Source organism: Tachypleus tridentatus, chromosome 2 (genome assembly GCF_004210375.1).
Source record: "Tachypleus tridentatus isolate NWPU-2018 chromosome 2, ASM421037v1, whole genome shotgun sequence".
Taxonomy (NCBI): Eukaryota; Metazoa; Arthropoda; class Merostomata; order Xiphosura; family Limulidae; genus Tachypleus; species Tachypleus tridentatus.
In genome coordinates this window covers 119,125,780-119,146,957 of record NC_134826.1, presented here as the reverse complement: position 1 = coordinate 119,146,957, position 21,178 = coordinate 119,125,780, and the positions used below count along the sequence as shown (strand labels likewise).

At 29.8% G+C, this 21,178-nt stretch overlaps 1 protein-coding gene across 1 annotated transcript in view; it reads right to left on the bottom strand.

Annotated features, from left to right (window-relative positions):
- Positions 1-21,178, bottom strand: part of LOC143244937 (sorting nexin-29-like) — a 56,633-nt gene that overhangs the window by 24,959 nt on the left and 10,496 nt on the right. The window contains exons 3-7 of the mRNA XM_076490521.1: positions 17,201-17,707; positions 16,613-16,713; positions 9,898-10,071; positions 8,044-8,107; positions 6,220-6,348 (exon numbers count right to left, since the gene is read on the bottom strand). Coding sequence (XP_076346636.1) covers positions 6,220-6,348; positions 8,044-8,107; positions 9,898-10,071; positions 16,613-16,713; positions 17,201-17,661 — 929 coding nt within the window. The 5' untranslated portion in view covers positions 17,662-17,707. The remainder of the gene's footprint in view (positions 1-6,219; positions 6,349-8,043; positions 8,108-9,897; positions 10,072-16,612; positions 16,714-17,200; positions 17,708-21,178) is intronic.

Here is a 21,178-nt window from a genome sequence, read left to right as displayed (position 1 = left end):
ATAAAGTTGGAAGATGAATTTATGGTATTGGAATGAAAAATGACAAAAACTACTCGACCAATATAGCATTTCTTTTGTATTTGTTTTCAATTTAGCTCAAACATTAAAAAAATTCATTTTGTGGTTTTATTCTGATATTAATTTTATTAATGTTTATAGTTTATTTCTGTTACTTTCTTCAGAACAAATTCAATAACTATACATGTTCATGATTTAATAAGTATGCAACAATATCCAAAATTTATAGTTTATTTATTATTCTCAATACACAGGTTTTCACCCTGGCTTTAAGAACAGAATGGTTTTTAGTTCTGACAGCAGTATTTAATGGATATATGTATATCATGCTACACTGAAACAGGTCTGTTGTTTTGCAGTTTGTGATTGAAACATAAATTTCTTCATTAGGTGAACCACTAGCGTGTTTACAGCACTAGGAACTAATCTAGAACAAATTCCATTTCCAGCATAGACAAATAAAGAAAACAAATTCAACAACATTTATAAACATGAAAATTTCAACCTGTGTTTTTATTTACTTCTGCAGAAGTCTGTCATATTTTTCTAATAATTCTCAAGCACAAAACTAAAGCTCATCTATAAGTTTATTACCAAACAGGAAACATGCTTGTCATAACAGCTATAAGTACTAATTACACAAACTTATCAAATCTCTGTGATCTAAGGTTAAAAAAAAACAATAAATATATATGCTTTAAAAGGTCACCAATAAAATGAAATAAACACTCAGCTGATATTTCAAAGTTATCATCACTGAAGTAATGAAATAAAAATATTTTACCAATTTCTTAAAAAGGAATAAATAAATAAAAGAAGCAACATAAAATTATGGGTGAATGCAGCCTGTTAATTATTTGGGTAATGATTTGTTGCACTAATAATTGCCATGTGTAAAAAGAGTTTGTCCCTTTCTGGATCATAGGAGTGTCAATACTTTCCCCCAATTGTTTCTTTCTTACAATGGAAATACTTAACCAAACTATAAGAAATGTAGTACAAACATTCAAATTAGGGTATAATTTCTGCTCTAAAAGAATCATGTAATTTTGTTTTGAAAAACTACATTAAGAATACTTTCCTTTGTTTTAGAATTTAATGTTTTTTAGCAATGATTAGAAAGTTTCAAAGTATGCATCCAGTTACTTTCAACTTGTTTAATGTTCATTAATACAATTATTTGAATATTTTATTTTCATAATTGAAGCAGCTAATATTTCTAACAATATATCATACAAAACACAGCAAAAACTGATAAAAAAGTTATTGGTGACAAACAGCTTCACCTTTCACAATGTCATCATTGTTACATTTCTTCAGATATTTTATTGTAATTTCTGTCAACAGTATTCATGGTCGAGCTTAATATATATCTAATAAATATAGTTCATTTAATTCAAAATACACTCAATAAACTAAAGAACTTGTGTCATCTGAATAATTTACTGTTATTTACTGTGCTCACTAAATCTAATTACACTTAACTAATGTTAAAGAATAACATTTCTATAGCTTTAACACAGATATAATTTGATGCAAAACATTGTAAATAATGAAAATAACCTCAAAAGATGCTATAAAACATTTCTATGTCAGTGGTTCATTCTCAAGTTGAAAAGTTTGTAGTAAAACCAAATTTTCACCACAATAGGAGATATGGGTAGCTAGTATGTTGACAAAGTGTAAATTACTGTTAGTACGACCCTATTTATTCTATACTGATGAGACAGACTAGAATTTCTTCCAACAAATATTTAGCTACTGGCTCTAATTTTTCTAAAGCTGAGCTTCATTAGTAATTCTCAGATCAATATACTATGGCATCATAAAAGTAATGGCATCAAAAGGTTGTAGAAATAAAACCATTAACACAGAAGGGAAGTGATTTGAAATAACAAGCCATGGGTCATTATGTTATCAAGGAATGGTATATTTTTAGTAAATATAAAACTATACACTGGGATAAGTAGAAAAATTATTTACAAAAAAGCAATAAAACCTTTGTGTAATTTACAGTCAAGACAACTCAGAAACTTGAGTTTTATTATATATAACAAGATTTTGTAAAATATTTAGGTTTCATGAACACAAACAATGCACAAAAGCACTTTCTGATGAAATGATATTTTATTTCACAAAATTATCAAATGCAAAGAGCATATCCAAATAAGAGATAAAACCATTTTGGCATTCTTTTTAAAGTAGTTTACCAATACTATGAAACAGCACAACAATTCTAAGCAAGCAGATAAAGAAGCAGGAGTTAAATGTTTCATTACGTGATATGATGAAAATCTAAGTGGAATTGATTAACATGGTATTAAATCCTATTTCTTTAATTTAACGTATTGTTGTAATGGTTTCTATTGGTGGCCAGCTTCTTCTAAGTTCAGTCTATTTAATGGTAACAAAAAAGTTTATTTCTTCAAGTTCTGCAGTTAATATAACAAATGTTCACTGATAGGCCTAACATCACAAATATAATGCATATAATAAGAAATTTTACTTGTCTAGTTTTGTGTAGGTTTCTTTGTGAAACACACACTCAATATCCACAGGAGTGAACAAACTGGCTGACAGTAAAGAAAAACTAAAACTGCTTAACAGATTCCTTAATATACTTCAGTTTAAATTCCTTTTTATATATGGCTTAAACTGTTTCCTGAACTTTGTATAAAGTTCCAGACTTTAAGTCTCTGCTCATCACATTTCTTTCAACTTGCCTCCATTCTACATAACGAAGTCCCTTGAACAACCCTTTTATGCAAATAAAATAATGACATATAAAACTCAAACTTGCATAATCAGCAATAAAGTAACCCTTAATGTCGAGGATATTAATATTCATTAATGCAAACATTATAACCACTAAATTATTAATGAAATATGATGTAATAATTTTGGTTCAATGAATTATTGTTACTAAATTGTCCACTTATAGATTTGGTAGTTTCTTTTTCCTGGTTCCAAGATGGGAATATCCCTTGTTGGGTTAGATGGTCGATGAAATCCACTGCCAATTCTATTCTTGGTAATAAGTTATTCAACACGAACCTTGAGCTCTTCAGGAGGCTGATTTACCTTTAGCTTCTCTTTAACTGATGCACTTTCAATGATGATCATTTTATTACAATAAAATCCAATCTTATCATCAATATTTAGATAATACTGACTCTTTTTCTTAACACTAACTGATTTAAGTGTGTAATGGGTTCATCAAGAATAACTCCCTAAAGTCCAGGTATTTCACTTCTTGGTGATATAATAAGTTGTTTTTTTGTCATAGATGTTCAAATACTGCTGTTGTATTTGTGATGCAGTGTAGAGTGATTTCCTAGCGATAACTAGTGAAACTGTTTGAGACAAGCCTAACCTCACATTTATGTTTTCATATAAAGTCACTATCAATATCCACTCTTCCACACATACAAACACTCTTCTGTATAGCAGTTTTCACAGTAAGAATCACTTCCAACTTGCCTCTCACTAAAATTTTATGACATCTTACCCTTTACATCAATCCATTTTCTTGCTTTATCTCAGGAAGCAGTTTTCTAGCTTTCATTACCAGAGGTTGGTCAAAAAATGATAGCTGTAGAATCAGTGTTGATTTACATGTTATAAAATTCCATCACTGAATCCATTTACTTGTAAAATGATGTTTTTATCTAATTAAATTCTTATCTTGGCTGAAAAAGATAGATGGTACTCTCAGTGAACTTCACCCATCACATACAGCTGACTCCTGATTTTACAACATTTGGTTAGCTCTCTGCTGGTCCTTCCATATGGTTAGGTCTATGACTTACCCACAACATCTTTCCTGGGTCTACTATCATTTGTAGATTCATCACAATGTACATTGTAATATCACTCTTTTTCACACTTCTACAAGTTTTCTTTACCTGACATCTTTTAAGAGCAGTTCTTACTTCCTAAAGACCTTTGTCTGTAATTTCTCATTATTTGCCATTTTATGTTAAAATTGAAATATTTATTATGCTTCAGTTTACTTCTTATATTCTGTGTAAACAATTGACTGAAAAAGATTGGGTTCTTCAAGACTTTCATTAGGAGTAGATGTTTCTATACTTTTTAATTTCACAATCTCATAATTCCTGGACAATGTATCTAGTTGTTTATCTACAACTTTAAAACTTCATGTTTTACCCCCAACAGGATAGCTTCCTCTAAAGATATATGTCAACATATCCTCATTCATTATGAACCATGCTACTGAATACATCATTTCAGATGCAGCATCTGTATAAGACAATTAGGAAAATTTCTCAATATTTTCAGCAAGTTGGGTTCAGTTGCTATTTTTCCTTCATTCTATGTTTCTAAACTATACTTCAGAAACATCTGATTTAACACTCCAAATGTGCTTAATTAGATGACTATTAGCTCCTACTGTGTCAGGCTTTTTTTTTCAAAATGCCTTGTGAAACATTTTTATAACATTATTATTCTTTATTTTACATAAACTAATCTTAATCTAAAAATATCCCTATTTCTACATTTCAGTCACTTTTATAATAATAAAGAACAATGCACCAAATAATATTGATTAATAACATGAAAAAGTAGACAATTTCCCCAAATGCTAACAAGTTTTCTGGCCTTTTAACTATGGGGTAAAAGCAGTTACAAATTCATCCAACCTAGTCATTGCTTGAACTCTGATTGAAACAGACTATTGTCTTTTCAGTACACAGCATTATGCAATATAGCATTTGATAGATAAAAACCTTGACTTTTTATTGGTTATATGTAATACATAATTAAAAGTAAGATAGAACTAAGAACATCCTGAAACAGGGGATGTGATAGAAAGGGTTTGATTTTCTATTGATAGTTCTGAAATCAAACAAAATTGAAGGCTATAATAATTATGGTTTGTCTGAGTAGTGACAATTTTATAGTGAATAATATACATTTAATTTCTTACTCTTTCAAGGAGTGGTGGAAAAAAAAAGAGAAGACAAGATGCCTAGAGAAAATGTGTTACATGTTTCATACTAAGGGAAATTCAGGATTTTTAAAAATACTTCCTTTTAGAATTAAGAATTTATGCTATACTAAATGATATAACAAACAAAAAATTGTTTAATAAAATTTTGAGTGTAAGACACTAAAACATTGCTATTTGTAGTAAATACCTGGGTTCAATAAGAAAAACATCAAAACCTGATTTTTTTGCTAATGAAAGAATTGTGATGTTTACTAAACATTTGTAAAATGTTGTGAAAGTAATAAAACATATTAGAAGTTATAGTATGGAAACTATGATGGTTACTTTGAGTTATGAACCTCAGTCTGTATTTTTTCACTGTTGAATGTCAATGAAATGTAAAATTACTATTTCATACTAGCAGTAATATGATACTTAAGTTTTTATTTCATTAAACTTAAAACTTAACTTTCAGTTAAAACATGGAATAATTACATGTAAAAAATCAGACAGTCTCCTGTAACTACCATAATTTGTCTGGTTTTCTAACTATGCAACAACAGCCATTAAAAATTCAGTTGAGCTCATCAATGTTTTCCTGTTGGAATAAAGTTTGAATTGGAAACAAAAAACAAAATATACAATTCTCTGTACAGACACAATGCAATATAATACATCATTTGATTGATTAAGGCATTGGCTTTCTGTTGGTTATAAATAATAAAGTCTTGAAAATATCAGAGAGAATTAATGGCAAGTTGTGTTTAAAGACTATTAAAATTATACTTTGCTTCAGTAATACCTATATTACAATGTATAATTTATACATTATGGAAAGAGTGGTAAATAAATTAGAGAAAAAAGAAAATAGAGAAAGCAAATGTCATAATTCTTACACTAGAGGATATTAAGGATTTTATGAAATATTTCCTTATAAAATAAAGAATGTAAAACTAATACAATGTTGACATTTGATTTATTAACTACATTCTTATGCAACTTTATTAGCATAACATGATGGGAAACTACTTTAGTTAAACTTTTAATGTAACATTCTTAAAAGTCATTAGATGTGCATTTTGACTTGTCTGTGACAAGAGAGTTAATATTTTGTTCAACCTTTTCCTAAACTTTCACTAAATTTCCAGACATTCAAGTTATGCCTATCATGTTAAGTTAAACTTCATTCTGGTTAAACAACAAATACATATCTTGGGAAAAATCTAGATTAAAAAAAAAAGTTTTACCTTGTTACTGCTTGAAATTTAGCCTCAATTTTTTCAATTTTTTCTTGTTGATCTTTTTTCACGTCCTTTATTTCTGCTCGCAATCCTGCATTCAATTCCATCTCTTGGTGCAGCAGAGATCGAAGAGAGCTGAAGAATATATAAATTAGCAAAAGAAATGCAGATGCATTTATTTTTTTCTAAATACTGAGTAGGCACAAATTATAAAATAAATACTGTATGTACTACAACAAATTTAATTTTGTTTGAATATACTACCATGTTATGTTAAATTTATATTTAAATCGTGAAAAAACATACCAAGCCTCTACATTAAAAACATAAAAAGAATATTTGTTGTGAATTTTGCACAAAGTTACATGAGGACTATCTGTCCTAATTTAGCAGTGAAAGAAAAACAGTTACCAACACCAATTCTTGGTCTACTCTTTTACCAACAAATAGTGGGATTGAACAACATGTTATAATGCTCCACAGCTGAAATAACAAGCATGCTTGGTTGGATGAGGATTTGAACTCACAACCCTGAGGTTGTGAGTGGAACACCCTAACCACCTAACCAGTGTGAATGAATTTTCATTGCATATATTCTGTAGTAATACAAACAGATACACAATTGCATGTTATACACATGAACTTACAAAACTATTTATTAAAAAATCATTGCAAAAAATCTGTCTAATTGAGAATAACCATCAGCTAACAGACAAGACAGGAATTAATAATTTTTCCTCTTTACTCCCAACAGCAGTTCTAGACTCAACAAATCATTTTGTTTTGTATCCACAAAAAAAATCTAGTTTTCAGGAAATGCTGAATAAATTAATAAATGAAATGAAAAAATTCTAATTAAATTTTTTTTGGTAAATATTGAGCTAAAAGTTGTTTTGAATGCATTAGAATGTGAAGATGAAGGGATAATTTGAAGTTTGGAAGTGGGACAATTACAGTTTATTATATAACATAGTTTTGGTTGGTTTTATTTAACTACTTTAAGATTTTACTTTTTGTTACTAAGACAATCTTTCTTCCTCTTGATTATTTGGAGACAGCTGCTGTTCAAGAAATTCTCACTTCAACAATTGTTTAAATTTATTTCGTTTCATTCTTCTTCCAATTATATTTTTGCTTTTGTGACTAAAGTAATTTCAATTTCACCTTCCCAGTTTTATAGCAGTATTTCCTTGACACCAATCCTCAAGTTGAATGTGTAGTTCTTCAAAGTCTGTTTCTTATTCTTTCTTAATGGTGTTTTCACTTTTCAAATAATTTGAATATTTATTAATTATTTGTGGAAAGATATTTACACACAATACCAATTTTAGCATCTTACCAGTATGAAAATGATTCAAATCTCAAAAGCATTAAGTATGAAATATGCACCACTTACACAAAAACACTTTTATAAGTTATTTTTTTCAAACTGTAATTTTTGTATCTTTTTTATCTATTAAATCAATTCATTAATTTTGAAATAAGTCTAATTTTAGTACATTAATAAACTATGAGTATGTATTTCAGTATTTGATTTCTAGATGTATTGGATGTCTTTTGAAATTATTTTTTGGTAATTTCACAACCAGGGTTTATTTATGAAAATTTACTAAGTTGCTTGAAAAGATATTTTATGAATCAGACTACATAAATACATTTCAAATGCTTTCTCTGAGACTTGCTGAATTTTAAATTTTATTTTTCTAATTATTTTCTGAATCTTTCCCTCCACCTTACTACAAAAAGTTTAAAATTTACTTAAAATATACATCTCACAGCAAAAATTATATTTTAATGAAAAAAGAACCTTAAAACAATTAGCTAATTTACCTAATTTGTTCTTCAGCCTCTGTCTTCCTTTGAAGGACTGTCAACAAGGCTTCACGTAGCTCATCTACAAATAAAAAGAATATGTAACGTTTTTGCAATGTTGGTGATTTTAAAGAAAAAAAAACTTTATTGTTATTATATGTACTTCACTTAATTGTTACAAGATACATTTGCATGTAATTGCTTTATACAATAAAGATGATGCATTCTTACAATGGTCACATTTTGTGAACATTTCTTTGTCATTTGCAACTTTTGATGAAAATTCAATGTTTCTTACTACTCTGTGACAAGTTGCTTGTACACTTCAAAAATATCAGTATTTAGTTTTTTGATAGCAGAAAATGTGAATTATACGTAAAACTGATTTAGATTTACACAATTTAGCTAACGAAATGACAACTTTAAAATTATTCAAGAGAGCATTTTTATCTCCATTTTCTTACCAGTAATTTTTAACTCCTTTAATATAATAATGTATAAAAATTAATTTGTCAGGATCCCTGTTCATTTTTCTGTTGAGTATCAATAACACGTTTTAATGAAATTAACTTCCTTACCTAATTACATCTAATTTAATTCCATAACAGAAAAAAAATGTTTTTAAAAAAAGAAAAAAATTTATATTTTTATTTCAATGTTCCACACCTTTTTCAAGGTGGTAAAAAACATGATTATCATTAATTTAGTTGTCTTAGACATTAGAATTAGGACTATTATATTTTTTAATTTTGTATTCTATATTTATTCCTTCAAGGATTTTCAAGAATTACAAAATTACATCATAATAATATTTCAATCACAGTATAGGATGAAATTGTCATTTAGTAATCAAGTCCATAAGAAGGTTATAAAACCACAAGCATGCACCCAATAACAAACTAACAAACTTTACATATAATTTTGAAGTTGTTCAACATGATTTTGATTTTCAAATTTTCACTCTAAAAACACTTCTTTTTTGCACACGTTCTTTTGAAGAACGAAACCTGGAATCCATGTGTATATCAATGGAACCGTATACTATACTATACTTTATATAGTTGTTCCTACTGGTGTAAACTTCTATCATGTTAATAAGTCAAGATAATGCATTTTTCCACTGCCAGATTGAGGTTTGCTTTTTCAACATGTACTATTGCAAAGCCAGTTCACATGCTTAAGAGAAAAAGGATACAATTTTACAAGCCCCATATTTTATTTCCATTTTCTGAATATAACGTACTGTAATTTATTGGAGACAATTCCATTTACACGCTTAGAATGGAAAAAATTGTTACCCATGCCTATATGAATGTAATTTATAGCACTGCTATCACTAAGAATACTTAGTGCCATATTTTTCAGGAAAGAGCAGTTAACTGGAGAGAAAATGCAAGTAACCTTATTTGTTCTCAATGAAATTACACAGTCATTGAACACAGTGAGTTATTTTTGAGAAGTTAACATATTTATAAAAGCACTACTCATAACAGGTCATTTCTGTGAAGTCAGAAGCATAATCATATAATAACTGAATATTAAGGGTCATTTTTGAGAAAATACTGCCTTAGAAAACAAAAGTATCTATATATTGTTACCCATAATTTATTCCAAAATCATGAGTTAAGTGGCAAATAAATTCTAAATCTTATAATTTAAATTCATCTTTTATTTTCATTCAATGAAATCATGAGTGTCAACTTAAACTTTGATCAATATCAACCATAAGCCTAATCTTCTAATCTAGAAACTGAAGTACCCTCTACAAATATCTTATAATCACATTTACATTATTTATGTAAACTTCTTAAAAAATATTTTTAACCACTTCTTCTTCAAATGCAAGAACATTTTAACAAGTTTCATGCTAACCTGCACTCATGGTCATGGTATCACTGCGAGAGCGAGGTTCTGTTACTTTTTGTTCTCTAGTTTGTGCCTGCCCTCCTGAAGAGTTAGCCCAGCCCGATATCTTTTGGGTCATGGCGAGGGCAGCTGCAGCATTTTCCATTTCATCTCCATAGCTAGGAATGGATGCTGAATCTTCTAAAAGTGAGAAAAATCAAGATAAAGGTTATTTTGAAGCACAAGTTGAAGATATACACATACTCGCACTTGTTTCCCATCATAGAACATTTTGTTCCAAATATGCACAGAGGCACAGAGAGGCTAATCCATAAAACTTCATGCATCCAAAGTATTACAACTATTTCACATATTAATCTTCACTTACACTATCTTTACAAAGTATCTGTTCTCAACAAAACACAAAAATTAATCCAAATAATATCTACAATAAATGTAAGTAAACAGTATACATAAATAACAAATGAAAGTAAAAAATAAAAATCTTAAATATTCATCATCAGCTTTTGTCACATTAAAGTATCAACAGAGAGAAAAATCACAAATCAAGTACTGGATAAATCAGTGTCATAAAAACATAATTATTATCAAGACAGACATTAGTGAATTTTCTATAGCAACACACTTCTAAAAAAATATGCAACTTAAGGAACACAAGTTCCGAGATATATAAATACTGGGACAAAGGCTTTTTCTGATTTATTCTAAAGTTAAAATGAAAATTACTTTAATAAATAGTAGTCTGTAAGGCTACCTAACTCTAATTATTAACTTGGTATTAATATTATACATATTAATAGATACTAATTAGTAATCAGCTTTTATCAGCTATAACCTATTGTCATTTTCAGTGAAGTTCTGAGAATAGCTCTCATATAGTGGCACTGAGCAGGGTTTGATGCTAGTTCTTTTGATCAAGAAAAAGAGAGAGAGAACGTGACAAATATTTCAGTTTAAGATTTAACTGTCCAATAGCCAGAGCTCTGGGTCAGAATCAACTGGGAGTGCTCAGAAATTTACCTTCTCTTCATTCCACTTGTGATTGGACATTAAGTCAAGCCATGTGAAGAAAAAAAACAAAATGTGTACTTATTTACCTATATAAATACCCACACATATTACTGACACATGCATTAACAAACAAACTGTGGTTATGGACAGTAAGCAAGAGGTGTAGAAAAGACTTGACAACAGGCACTATTTGGCGACTATCACAAAACCAATGGTTGATAAGGAACATAGGGTTCTTCAGAGCAGTGTGAATCTATAGATCCTATGCCAAGAATTTGATGTGGGGGAAATGGGAGAACCCCGAGAAAACTCACTTTCTCTCCCTGAACTTGATGTATTTAGGGAGTGCCTGAGCTATGTACCTGAAATGAAAATTAAGAGCATAAATGGTTAGTACACTTTTGGCTGAAAACTGGTTAGTAATCTATACATTACAAATAGAGTAAGAACACTCGTTGAGTGTTTCAGCTATGGTTGAGAATTTTTTTGTGAGTTTCTTGTGCTGGCTGTTTAATAATACCTTTTGACTAAATTCCAGATTCTTTTACTAAGTTTAGGTAATGTCCGTTGTGAAACTAAGTAGCTTTGGGGGGAATACCTTGGTAAATGACATACTATAAGAATTACTCAGTATTCTAGTTTCTAATTTTTGCATAAGGTCATTGGACATATTGCACATGACCATGTATCCATATTTAATGAGTGGTCTAATGCAAGCTTTGTAAGTAGTTGTAATGATACTGGCCAAGCATCCTTTGTAGGTGCCTTCAATACATCTAAGGAAAGTAATACGTTGGTTGACAGATTTGCAGTGTAGAGACCAACTGAAGATGACTCCAAGATATTTTACAGATTAAGAGAATTTTATATCAGTGTCTAGTAGGGTTAGTTTTGCTTGGGTAAGTTTATTCATTTTCCTCATACAACATCGGTGAAATATAATTGCTTGTGTTTTGTTAGGGTTTTAACCTACACACCACCAAATACACGATTACATGCAAGTTTTGGGAATGGGATGTCACTGACACACATTATGTACAAAAGTAAGCTGAAAACAGACTCTAGTGGTATGCCTACTTCCAGCTTGAATGGGCATGAATGTGTTTGACTGAATCATGCTCTAGCCTGTCTGCTGGTAAGAAAGCTTGAGGTTCACCAAATAATTGTGTGTTGAATTTTAACTTGATACAGTACAAACAGCAGACCATTGAATGATAGGAGGTCTGGGGTTTGGAAGTCTGACAGAAGACTTGGTCAAATAGTTCGGCTTTACTAGAATCAGTCGAGGCTGTAGTGTCTTTATATTTGATTTTGGAATTATCTGCTGAAGAGAGGGTGTTGCATGTTGACTTTAATTTTCTCCACAAAGTAACTTGATCTATTTTACTTCCATTTATGGATAGGCAGAAATAACTGTTCTTTAATAATGACCTTCACTGCATGCAACATTTTATTGGTTTTAGAATCACATGAAAAATAACAAAGACAATAGAACATGTAAAAATTTATAATAAAGACAACAGAAACAATAAAAATTTATAAAACAGTCATTTTTTACGTCTTTGATGAAATTTATCATCTATAAATTACAAAACAAATGTATTCAGATTCTATTGTAGATTTATAAAAAATGGGAAACAAAATTTATTAATAAAGACAAAGACAATGATTCAGACAAACACATTTGTATTTCATCATTAGAAATGTTAAAAATAAGGTGCACTGAGTTTTATTGCTATGAATGAAGTAAAATGCAAATGGTATTTGAGAAAATGACACTTTAATAAAGAACACTCAAAATAAACCATGAATTAAATTACAGAGTACAGTTAAATATTATTGTTACTGTGAATCATACAAAATTTGATCTAAACTAATATTTGAATCATAATACAATTTATATCTACAGCACCAACAAGATTTTATCACATCTGATTGTGAAGATTTTCTTAAACTATCCTCCCTTGAACAACTAGAAAGATATAACAAAAGTAAATTGCTAAAAATTGCCAAAATTTTAGAATTAAAAATTAAGATATTAATGAGAAAAAATGAGCTAAAAAGTGTATTACTGAAATACTAGTCAATGATGAATTGTTGTCTGAGGAAGTATTACGTGTCCCAACTGGTCATTCAGAGTTGAGTGATAAAGATAATTTAGAAATCCAGTTAAAACTTGAACAAGTCCATATCAAAGCCAAGAAAGAACAAGCTCTTACTGAAGTCAAAAGAGAAATTAAATGTCTCAAGGCCGAACCAGTCCATATTGAAAAAAAAACAAACAAACTAACTTAAATTGAAGTCAGGAAAGAACAAGCCTGTATCAAAGCTGAAAGAAAAAGTAAACATTTTGAGGTCAAACAAGCCCTATCAAAGTCAAAAAAGAGAAAGAATAAGCTCATATTGAAGCTGAAAGAAATGGAATGAGACTCAACTCTGATTGACCAAGGTAAAAATTACAACTTTGAACTCAATCAATATATTAAAAGTACTACCTGTTAATAAAAATGAAGTTCATAAATATTTATAACATTTTAAGGAGGGCTTCCAAACCATGGAATGGCCAACCAAAAAATGGCTATTATTATTACAGAGTGTTTTAACTGGTAAGGCACAAGAAGCTTGTGTTGCTCTCTCTCTCTAGAAGATTGTACAGATTATGACAAGGTTAAGGCAGCTATTCTGAAAGCATACATGTTAGTACCATAAGCTTATTAGCAAAAGTTTCAAGGTTACTGCAAGCAAGACAGTTAAACCTGCATGGAATTTACCCACATGAAAGGTTTATTTTGATCAACAGTGGAAATTATGTATATTTGCAACAGCTTCCACAAAATAAGGTAATTACTTTGAATTGGGGAATTTAAACACTGTACAAGTAATGACTTAAAAACTTACTTGGATGAAAAGAAAATTGAAACAGTACAGGAAGCAGCTTCTCTTTCTGATGATTACACTTTAACACATAAAACCACTTTAGTGAAAAGAATTTTTGTCACTTCTGCAAAAACAGACAGTCTTCTTCAGACAGTCAGGATAAATCTTCATCAAACATGAGATTGCTCTTCCTAAGCCATTTATTTGTAGGTAGTTTGGTTCATTGAAAAATCCCGTGTCACCAACTCTAGCCAACATTTTCATAACACAGATTGAATCTTAAGCAATTAATTAAGCATCATACTCACCACTATACTGGTACAGATATGTCGACAATACAAAGACTGGATTCAGATCTACAAAACACAAACTTAGGTTTTTCAACTACATTACCTCCATACAACCCCAAAATTAAGTTCACCTGTGAGCATGAAAAAAACCCAACCAAATAGCATTTCTCAACCTCAAAATCACAAGAACCAATATGCAATTCAAAACAGAAATCCACAGAAAAATCACCCATACTAGACTATACATTCCCTGGGACTAAGAACATGAAATAAAACAAAAACGCAACATATTAAGAAGCCAAATAAACACAGCCACAAAACTATGCTCACTGAATAAAATTAATGATGAAATCAAGAAAATAAAACAACACTTAATCAACATCAACAAATTTCCTCCAAAAACCGTTGAAAAAATTATACACACACACACCTAAATCAACAACATGGTCAACAACAAACAAACAATAGTGGATCCCAAGAAAAACCTATACACTGCTGCATACCTTATATTACCAGTGTCAGCAAAATAATAACCAACATTTTGAAAAAACTTGTAACACAACACAACATTCTAATAAACACCAAATTTATTCAAAAACCAATTACAAAACTAAAGTCCATACTATGTAAAAACTACACTGACAAACATAACAGTAACATTAATTAGAAAATACAATGCAACAACTGTCACAACTTCTATATTGGAGAAACAAGCAGAAAAATAGAAACCAGATTTACATAACACACAAAAAAACACTTTCACATGTTTTAGAACACTGCAAATCAAATAAACACAACATAATAACAGTAAAGACCCAGATACTAAGTAGGGAAACAAATATAAACACAAAATCAAAGAAGCCCTATTTATACAACAACTAAAACCAAAATTAAAGTGATATAAAGGAACATTTTTATACCTATGCTAATTAATAACCTAACATAAAATGCAATGCCCCCTGCAATCTCATATCCATTTACACTCTCATCCTTAAGACATGTGCCCAGCAACATTCAGTTGAAAACGTTCTTTGTTAACCTGACAATGACCTAAGAAGGTTGAAACGTTGTTTTCTATTTTAATTAAAGTTTTAATACTCATACCAGCCATCTCAAAATACAGACTGGCAGCTTGTTTGGGATAAATTATAACATGCAACATACCCTGATACACAAAATACTGGTTCATGGTTATTTGTGATTATAATTATTAGTTGGGAAAATATTTCTAAATTTAGACAAAGTTGTCTTTAATTAGGAGATGGGTCTGTAAATACAGTTAAAATTGTCATGCTCCAGAAATGTATGAGGTAAATGTTGGTTCTTGTACATTGCTTCTAAATGCTCATAAACTTTAGTTTTCAACTGACATTTACTTTTAACAATGTATATGATATTGAAATCACTACAGTATAATTTTTATATGAGCCATGAGTGAAAAAGTACTGGCAGTTGGTGCTTACAACCATAAAAGTTTTAATTTCATAAACTAGATCTAAATATTAGTCTGAGTAAAATGTGGGTACAAGTGAATTTATTTAATGTTTACAGAACCCAATAACAGCAGAGAGATAATGGGAGTAAAGTTGAGGACACTGCATGGTTTATTAAGAGAATGGAGTCACTGTTAAAGAACTCTTAGTGAGATTATTTAGAAAGTTTGATGAGTAGCTATTTTGTTTTAATTGTCTATGCATTAATCTCTAATAGTGCAGATGAATGCTACCACAACAAGAATTAAAGATTTTTAAAATAAAGATGATTAAGTTTTAAAATAACTGAAATAAAGCTTCTGTGTGTTTCTATTCTTCAACCTTTTTACCTGAAAATACACACAATTCTTCATTATAAATTCTAATCTCATAATATAAATTGATAAAACTAGTGAGCATTTAAAAATTGATTGGATCTCGAGAACTTGAACTTCTCATTAAAACAAGCAATCTAATTATTAATGTTTTTAATAAAAACATTTTTGTGAATTAAAAATATGTTAACAAGCATGACAACAAAACAAAAACAAGAATTTTGAATAACCAAAATCCTAATATACATTAGTATCTTATTTCATTTATGTTATTTTGTGTTTTGATCATTTATTCTCACTTACTCCATAGTTTATAGATGCATAAACTGCTGCTTACTTCTCAATGTATTTCAATTTTCTTGTTCACAAAAACCATTATGATTTACTTATTTTGTAGCAGTATACCTTATACCTTAATGCTCGTTTGTTTTTTTTTACTTTGCTGATTATGGATTAAGTGTGTTCCACAATTATACGCTCAATGTATATTAAATCTGCTTCCATTATGACCACGGTCTCTTGTTTCTGTTTATCTAGTGAACCACTGAATCTTCAATACAGTAAAACACACTCACGACACATTCCAATTTTAAAAAAAAATATTTTACTAAAACCAGATTTTGCATAAAGCTCTCCTTAGATTTTTAACCTATAATTCTAACTAACTAAAACTCAGTACATGCTAAAATTATTGAAACAACAGATACTAACCAATGTTTAAATATTTAACTCTAACCTGATGGAATGTCATCTCCCTGAGACAATGGGATTAAAGGAGCATTGAATTCTGAGGACCCCAAAATGGGCATCAAAATATTTTCATTGGTGAAGTCCTCTCTGGAATATGAAAAACACCAAATGTTTAAAAAAAAAAGATTAAAAGATTCTATTCACAAACACCAACAAAGAAAATCCAGTAAATATAAGAATAACATTTCAGCCAATTTAATATCTTAGGAACAGTTTTATTTTCACAAAATTACTTAATGTTTGTTAGCAATGTATTTTTGTATAGGGCAGTTCATTATGCTGAGAACTATTTTCATGTCCTTTTAAAGGTTTATTTTACAGCAACTCATTCATAACCTACTTTTAACAGCTAGTCCACTGAGTTTGTTATAGTTTAACACACTTGCACTTGCTTTCTTTAACCTAGAGAAGACAATAATTTGTTTGCTAAAAATTTCATTATTCAGATAACCTTATATAGGCATCTCTGTAAAAAAAAAAGAAAGAAAAAAGTGAACTAGAACTTATAGTACTAAATGTTGCATGTATTAAAACTTAGATATTCTTCTTCTCAGACACAAATGGATTCCAATACCTTTTAGGTTGTAATGGATTACTCTGTTTTATAAATTTTTTGGTATCATTTTTCTGCCTGTTATTGGCATGACTTGGAGCACTCTCACTTATGATCACTGAAGAATTACTAGCTTCAAGATCTTGTTTGGTCTTTATGGAAAGTTCATTAACTGGAAAAGAATTTTCAGATCCTGAAGGCTGATCACAAACATCTCCTGAACTGTCGCTGCTAGTCATATTCACACTACTAGACAAGGGAGAACTCTTTTTGACAGCTATTCCCATGGAAGAAGTTAAAGACTGGGAATTTGTCGTGACATGAAGATTCATCAATCCACCTGCACCACCATGTACTTTATCAGATTCATTTCTTTCCAATTGTGGGGATGACTTGCTTGACACTGACAGACTAACATTAGAATATGTACTTAGTTGGTCAAGGTCAGGAAAGTTTCCTGAACTCAATACAGGTGATGACATGCAGGTTGGTGGAGCACTATAACATTCATGTGACCACTCTACAGGCCTAGAAAGGAAAAACAATGCACTAAGTTTTCATAACATTTTAGCAGTCTAAAATTTAAATATTATAAAATTTGGATATAAAACATTCAAAAGTAATTTCTATTTTTAATACAGCAGAGATTTCATGTGTTTAAATTAAATAATACTATAATTAACCTCAAAATATAATAATTTTAAAATGTGTATACTATAGATAAACTTCAATTCTCATTACCAGTTAATTAATGAAGTGGAATGATAGATAAAATTACATACAGTCTACCAAGGAATTGCTGTTTAAACATAATTTAAGTATTATTAAAATTTTATGAGACAACAAATTTTAATAAACTTTTCTTTACTAATCCTTCTGAAGAAAGAAGAAAACTTAATTTTTTTTATCACTGTATTTTATCTTGATAAAAACAAACTACCAAAAAGCTTTATACTTCTATACTTCTAACCTTAATTTGGAGCTTTCAACATAGTGTTCAGGATTTTCTTTGGGCGTCTATTTATTTACCACTTATATGATGCCCCAAAAATTACTAAGAACATCCAAACATCCCCAAAAATTCCAACATACTTTGTTGAAAATTTAAACATATCAAATCCATAAAGATTTTTAAAGCTGATATCATGAAAATTAAAGATCATTACTGTTGTATTTACTTTTGGTAAAGTTATATAAAATAAATATGAATCATTTTTATAATTAGTAACCAATGACTATCTAGGTCTCAATATTAATGTCATTAATTAGTACCACACACCAATTACAGTTATTGATGTCGTACTGTCTTCAGGAAAGTCCTGAAAAGGACTGTGTGTTTAGTGGTAGTGGATAGGATTCAATCCCATTGAAAGTGTTTGTGTGTTATCCACTCACATTCGGTACCTTTTTATGAGGACTTAAATTATTTGATTTCAAGAAGGTATCCTGGTTTTCTTGATTTGTAAGATTTACTAATGTATTGTCATCTAAATGGATGAAGAAAGATATTTTTCTCTTGTATGTAGTTCATATTTCATTATTTTGTTCCATTCTGTTGTACTATTCTTTTCCTCATGTAATGGGTTATCAGTATTAGTATTGTGTGTTTGTTACTTTATTACTTCACATTCTAGAATTCTTACTTGTATCGATTTTTTTTTGTTTCCAAAACGTATTTGAGTGTACATTTGAAACATGTTGTAAACAAGTTTTTATGTGATTTGGTGTGTACTACTTAATTTAGTATTTTGTTGCAGTTTCTAAACACAGTTCTTACTTGGTGCTGATTATATATCTTCTGTCCACTTTCAGATAAATCTATACCAGAGAGAAAAATAACAATGTGTCTTCATCATTTTTCTGCTTATGTTTGTGTACTTTATTTTGCTTTTTTTCAAGTATATAAGGAATCCATTACTTAGAACAACTACAGTTATGTATTTTATTTATTTATTTATTATCTTCTTCACTATAATAATGCCCTACTCTACACTACTTGTCTGGTTTGATCTACAATCAAGGTATTTATCATTTTCTGTGGTTTTTCTGTAATTTATTCTGATGTATGAGCTACAGATCTTCATAACTATTACAGTAGACTCTCTAGTAAAACCACCTTTGAGTCTGAACAAAAGTGGTCTTACTAAAGATCCACCAGTTTGCCAATTAATTGTAATGTTATGTGTGATATATTATAGTTCCAAATTTTTAATGATTATTCATTTCTTGAATATCTTCTATTTTACTATCTTTACTTTCATCATTAAAAGTATTTTATAAATTTTAGTCATTGAACATGTATTCATATATATTTTACTATATAAAAAAGTTGATTTCAGAATGCTATTTTTTTGGTCATACAGAGTTAACAATTTCTTCTTCATTATTTAAATTGTACACCATTTTCATGAGTACTGGGTTTTAGTGCAAACCTCTATGTCTGCAATGCATTTTACCATTTGCTGCATTGAGTGGACTGTGCAATATTCTTCACCTGTAGACTGGTCATTGTCTTCAGTAAGATGGTCACTATATAGGTTTTTTTGAGAAGTTTTGTTTCCAGTTATCACAGGACTCTTTTGTGGTAGTAAAATTATTGTCTTGATTGACATATTTGTTGGGGTTGGTGGCGATATTGGGAAGATGGTCTTGATGAACTGTAACAGTTGAACTCATTGTGTTTGGTGCTGTCAACCGATGAAACATATTGAGGAAGACTACGATGCTGTGTTGGGCATGATTTTATATATGGCAGAATTGACACCAGGACAAGGGTCTATAACACTGACACTATATTCCAGTCTCAGAAGATGGTGTTGGTCATATATGCCTTCTTGTTAACATACCAAGCCATGATCAAGTCATTCTTCATGTTTAAGATTTTGAAGCATATAGATTTTGTGCTCTCGTATATTACAATAACATGTTAAAATTCACCAACACAACTACACGCATAATGCAACACTTAGTTTATGTTTTGATTACTGTCGCCCTGCACCTTGTACACAGTTTTGTCTAGTAAACCATAATAGCTGACCCCAGTTTCATCCACACTGTAGACATTTCCAGATATATATCCCTCTACAATATCATGTGATTTGGCATTACATTCATCAACTTTCATGGCATCGACACTTTCATGTTCAACACTAAATGTGAGTTGCAAAATGTTATGTCTGGTTTTGAATTTAGTTAGTAATCCAGATAATGGTTCACAGTCAGAATGACCAAGAGTAGTTGCTATTGTAAGTGCTTTCCTCATTGCAATATTAAAAACTGGAATTTTCATAGCACAAGTTTTTTTTTTTTTATACCAAGGCTACAATAATGCTTTAAGGTCATCATATACAAATGTAGAAATGATGTGGTTTTGAGAAGATAACCTATTCTCTTCAAATGTTGTCATATATTTAGTCTTATGCTTCACAATTTGCTGAATTTTTGTTTTGCTGACACTGAACTCTTCAGCTAACTTGCACTGACTTTTATTGCTGGCATTATGTGACTGAATAACCTTGACTTTATATATCAATGGTAGCTCAACACGATCAGATGGTTTTGCTTTTGGCGTCATTTTGAAAGAGAATTTTTTTTGTCACAGAGTTTTACAAGAGCATTTCACAATCAAACACAATAACCTGATGTTTTACTCATTGACTGATGCAGTATTTATACAAAGTGTATCCATCACAGAAGTGTTATCAAAGCAAATGTGAAAATACTGTACCTTCAAATTGACCCTTCTTATTAAAGTTACAACCAACAAAAATCCTAAATGTCAACTGATTGATTGTAATACGATCCATGCCACATGATGTTACAGATAACTGACAATTTAACTGATAAGAATAATTCTTCCCCACATTTTTATAATATGGTTCTGGAATAATTCTTATTTTTTCAAAAATTTGTACAAGAGCTTTTATGCTTTAATCCACTTTGTATAGGTTGTAACAAATTTACTGTTATATGTTTAGTTTAATACCTATGTTTGTTTCA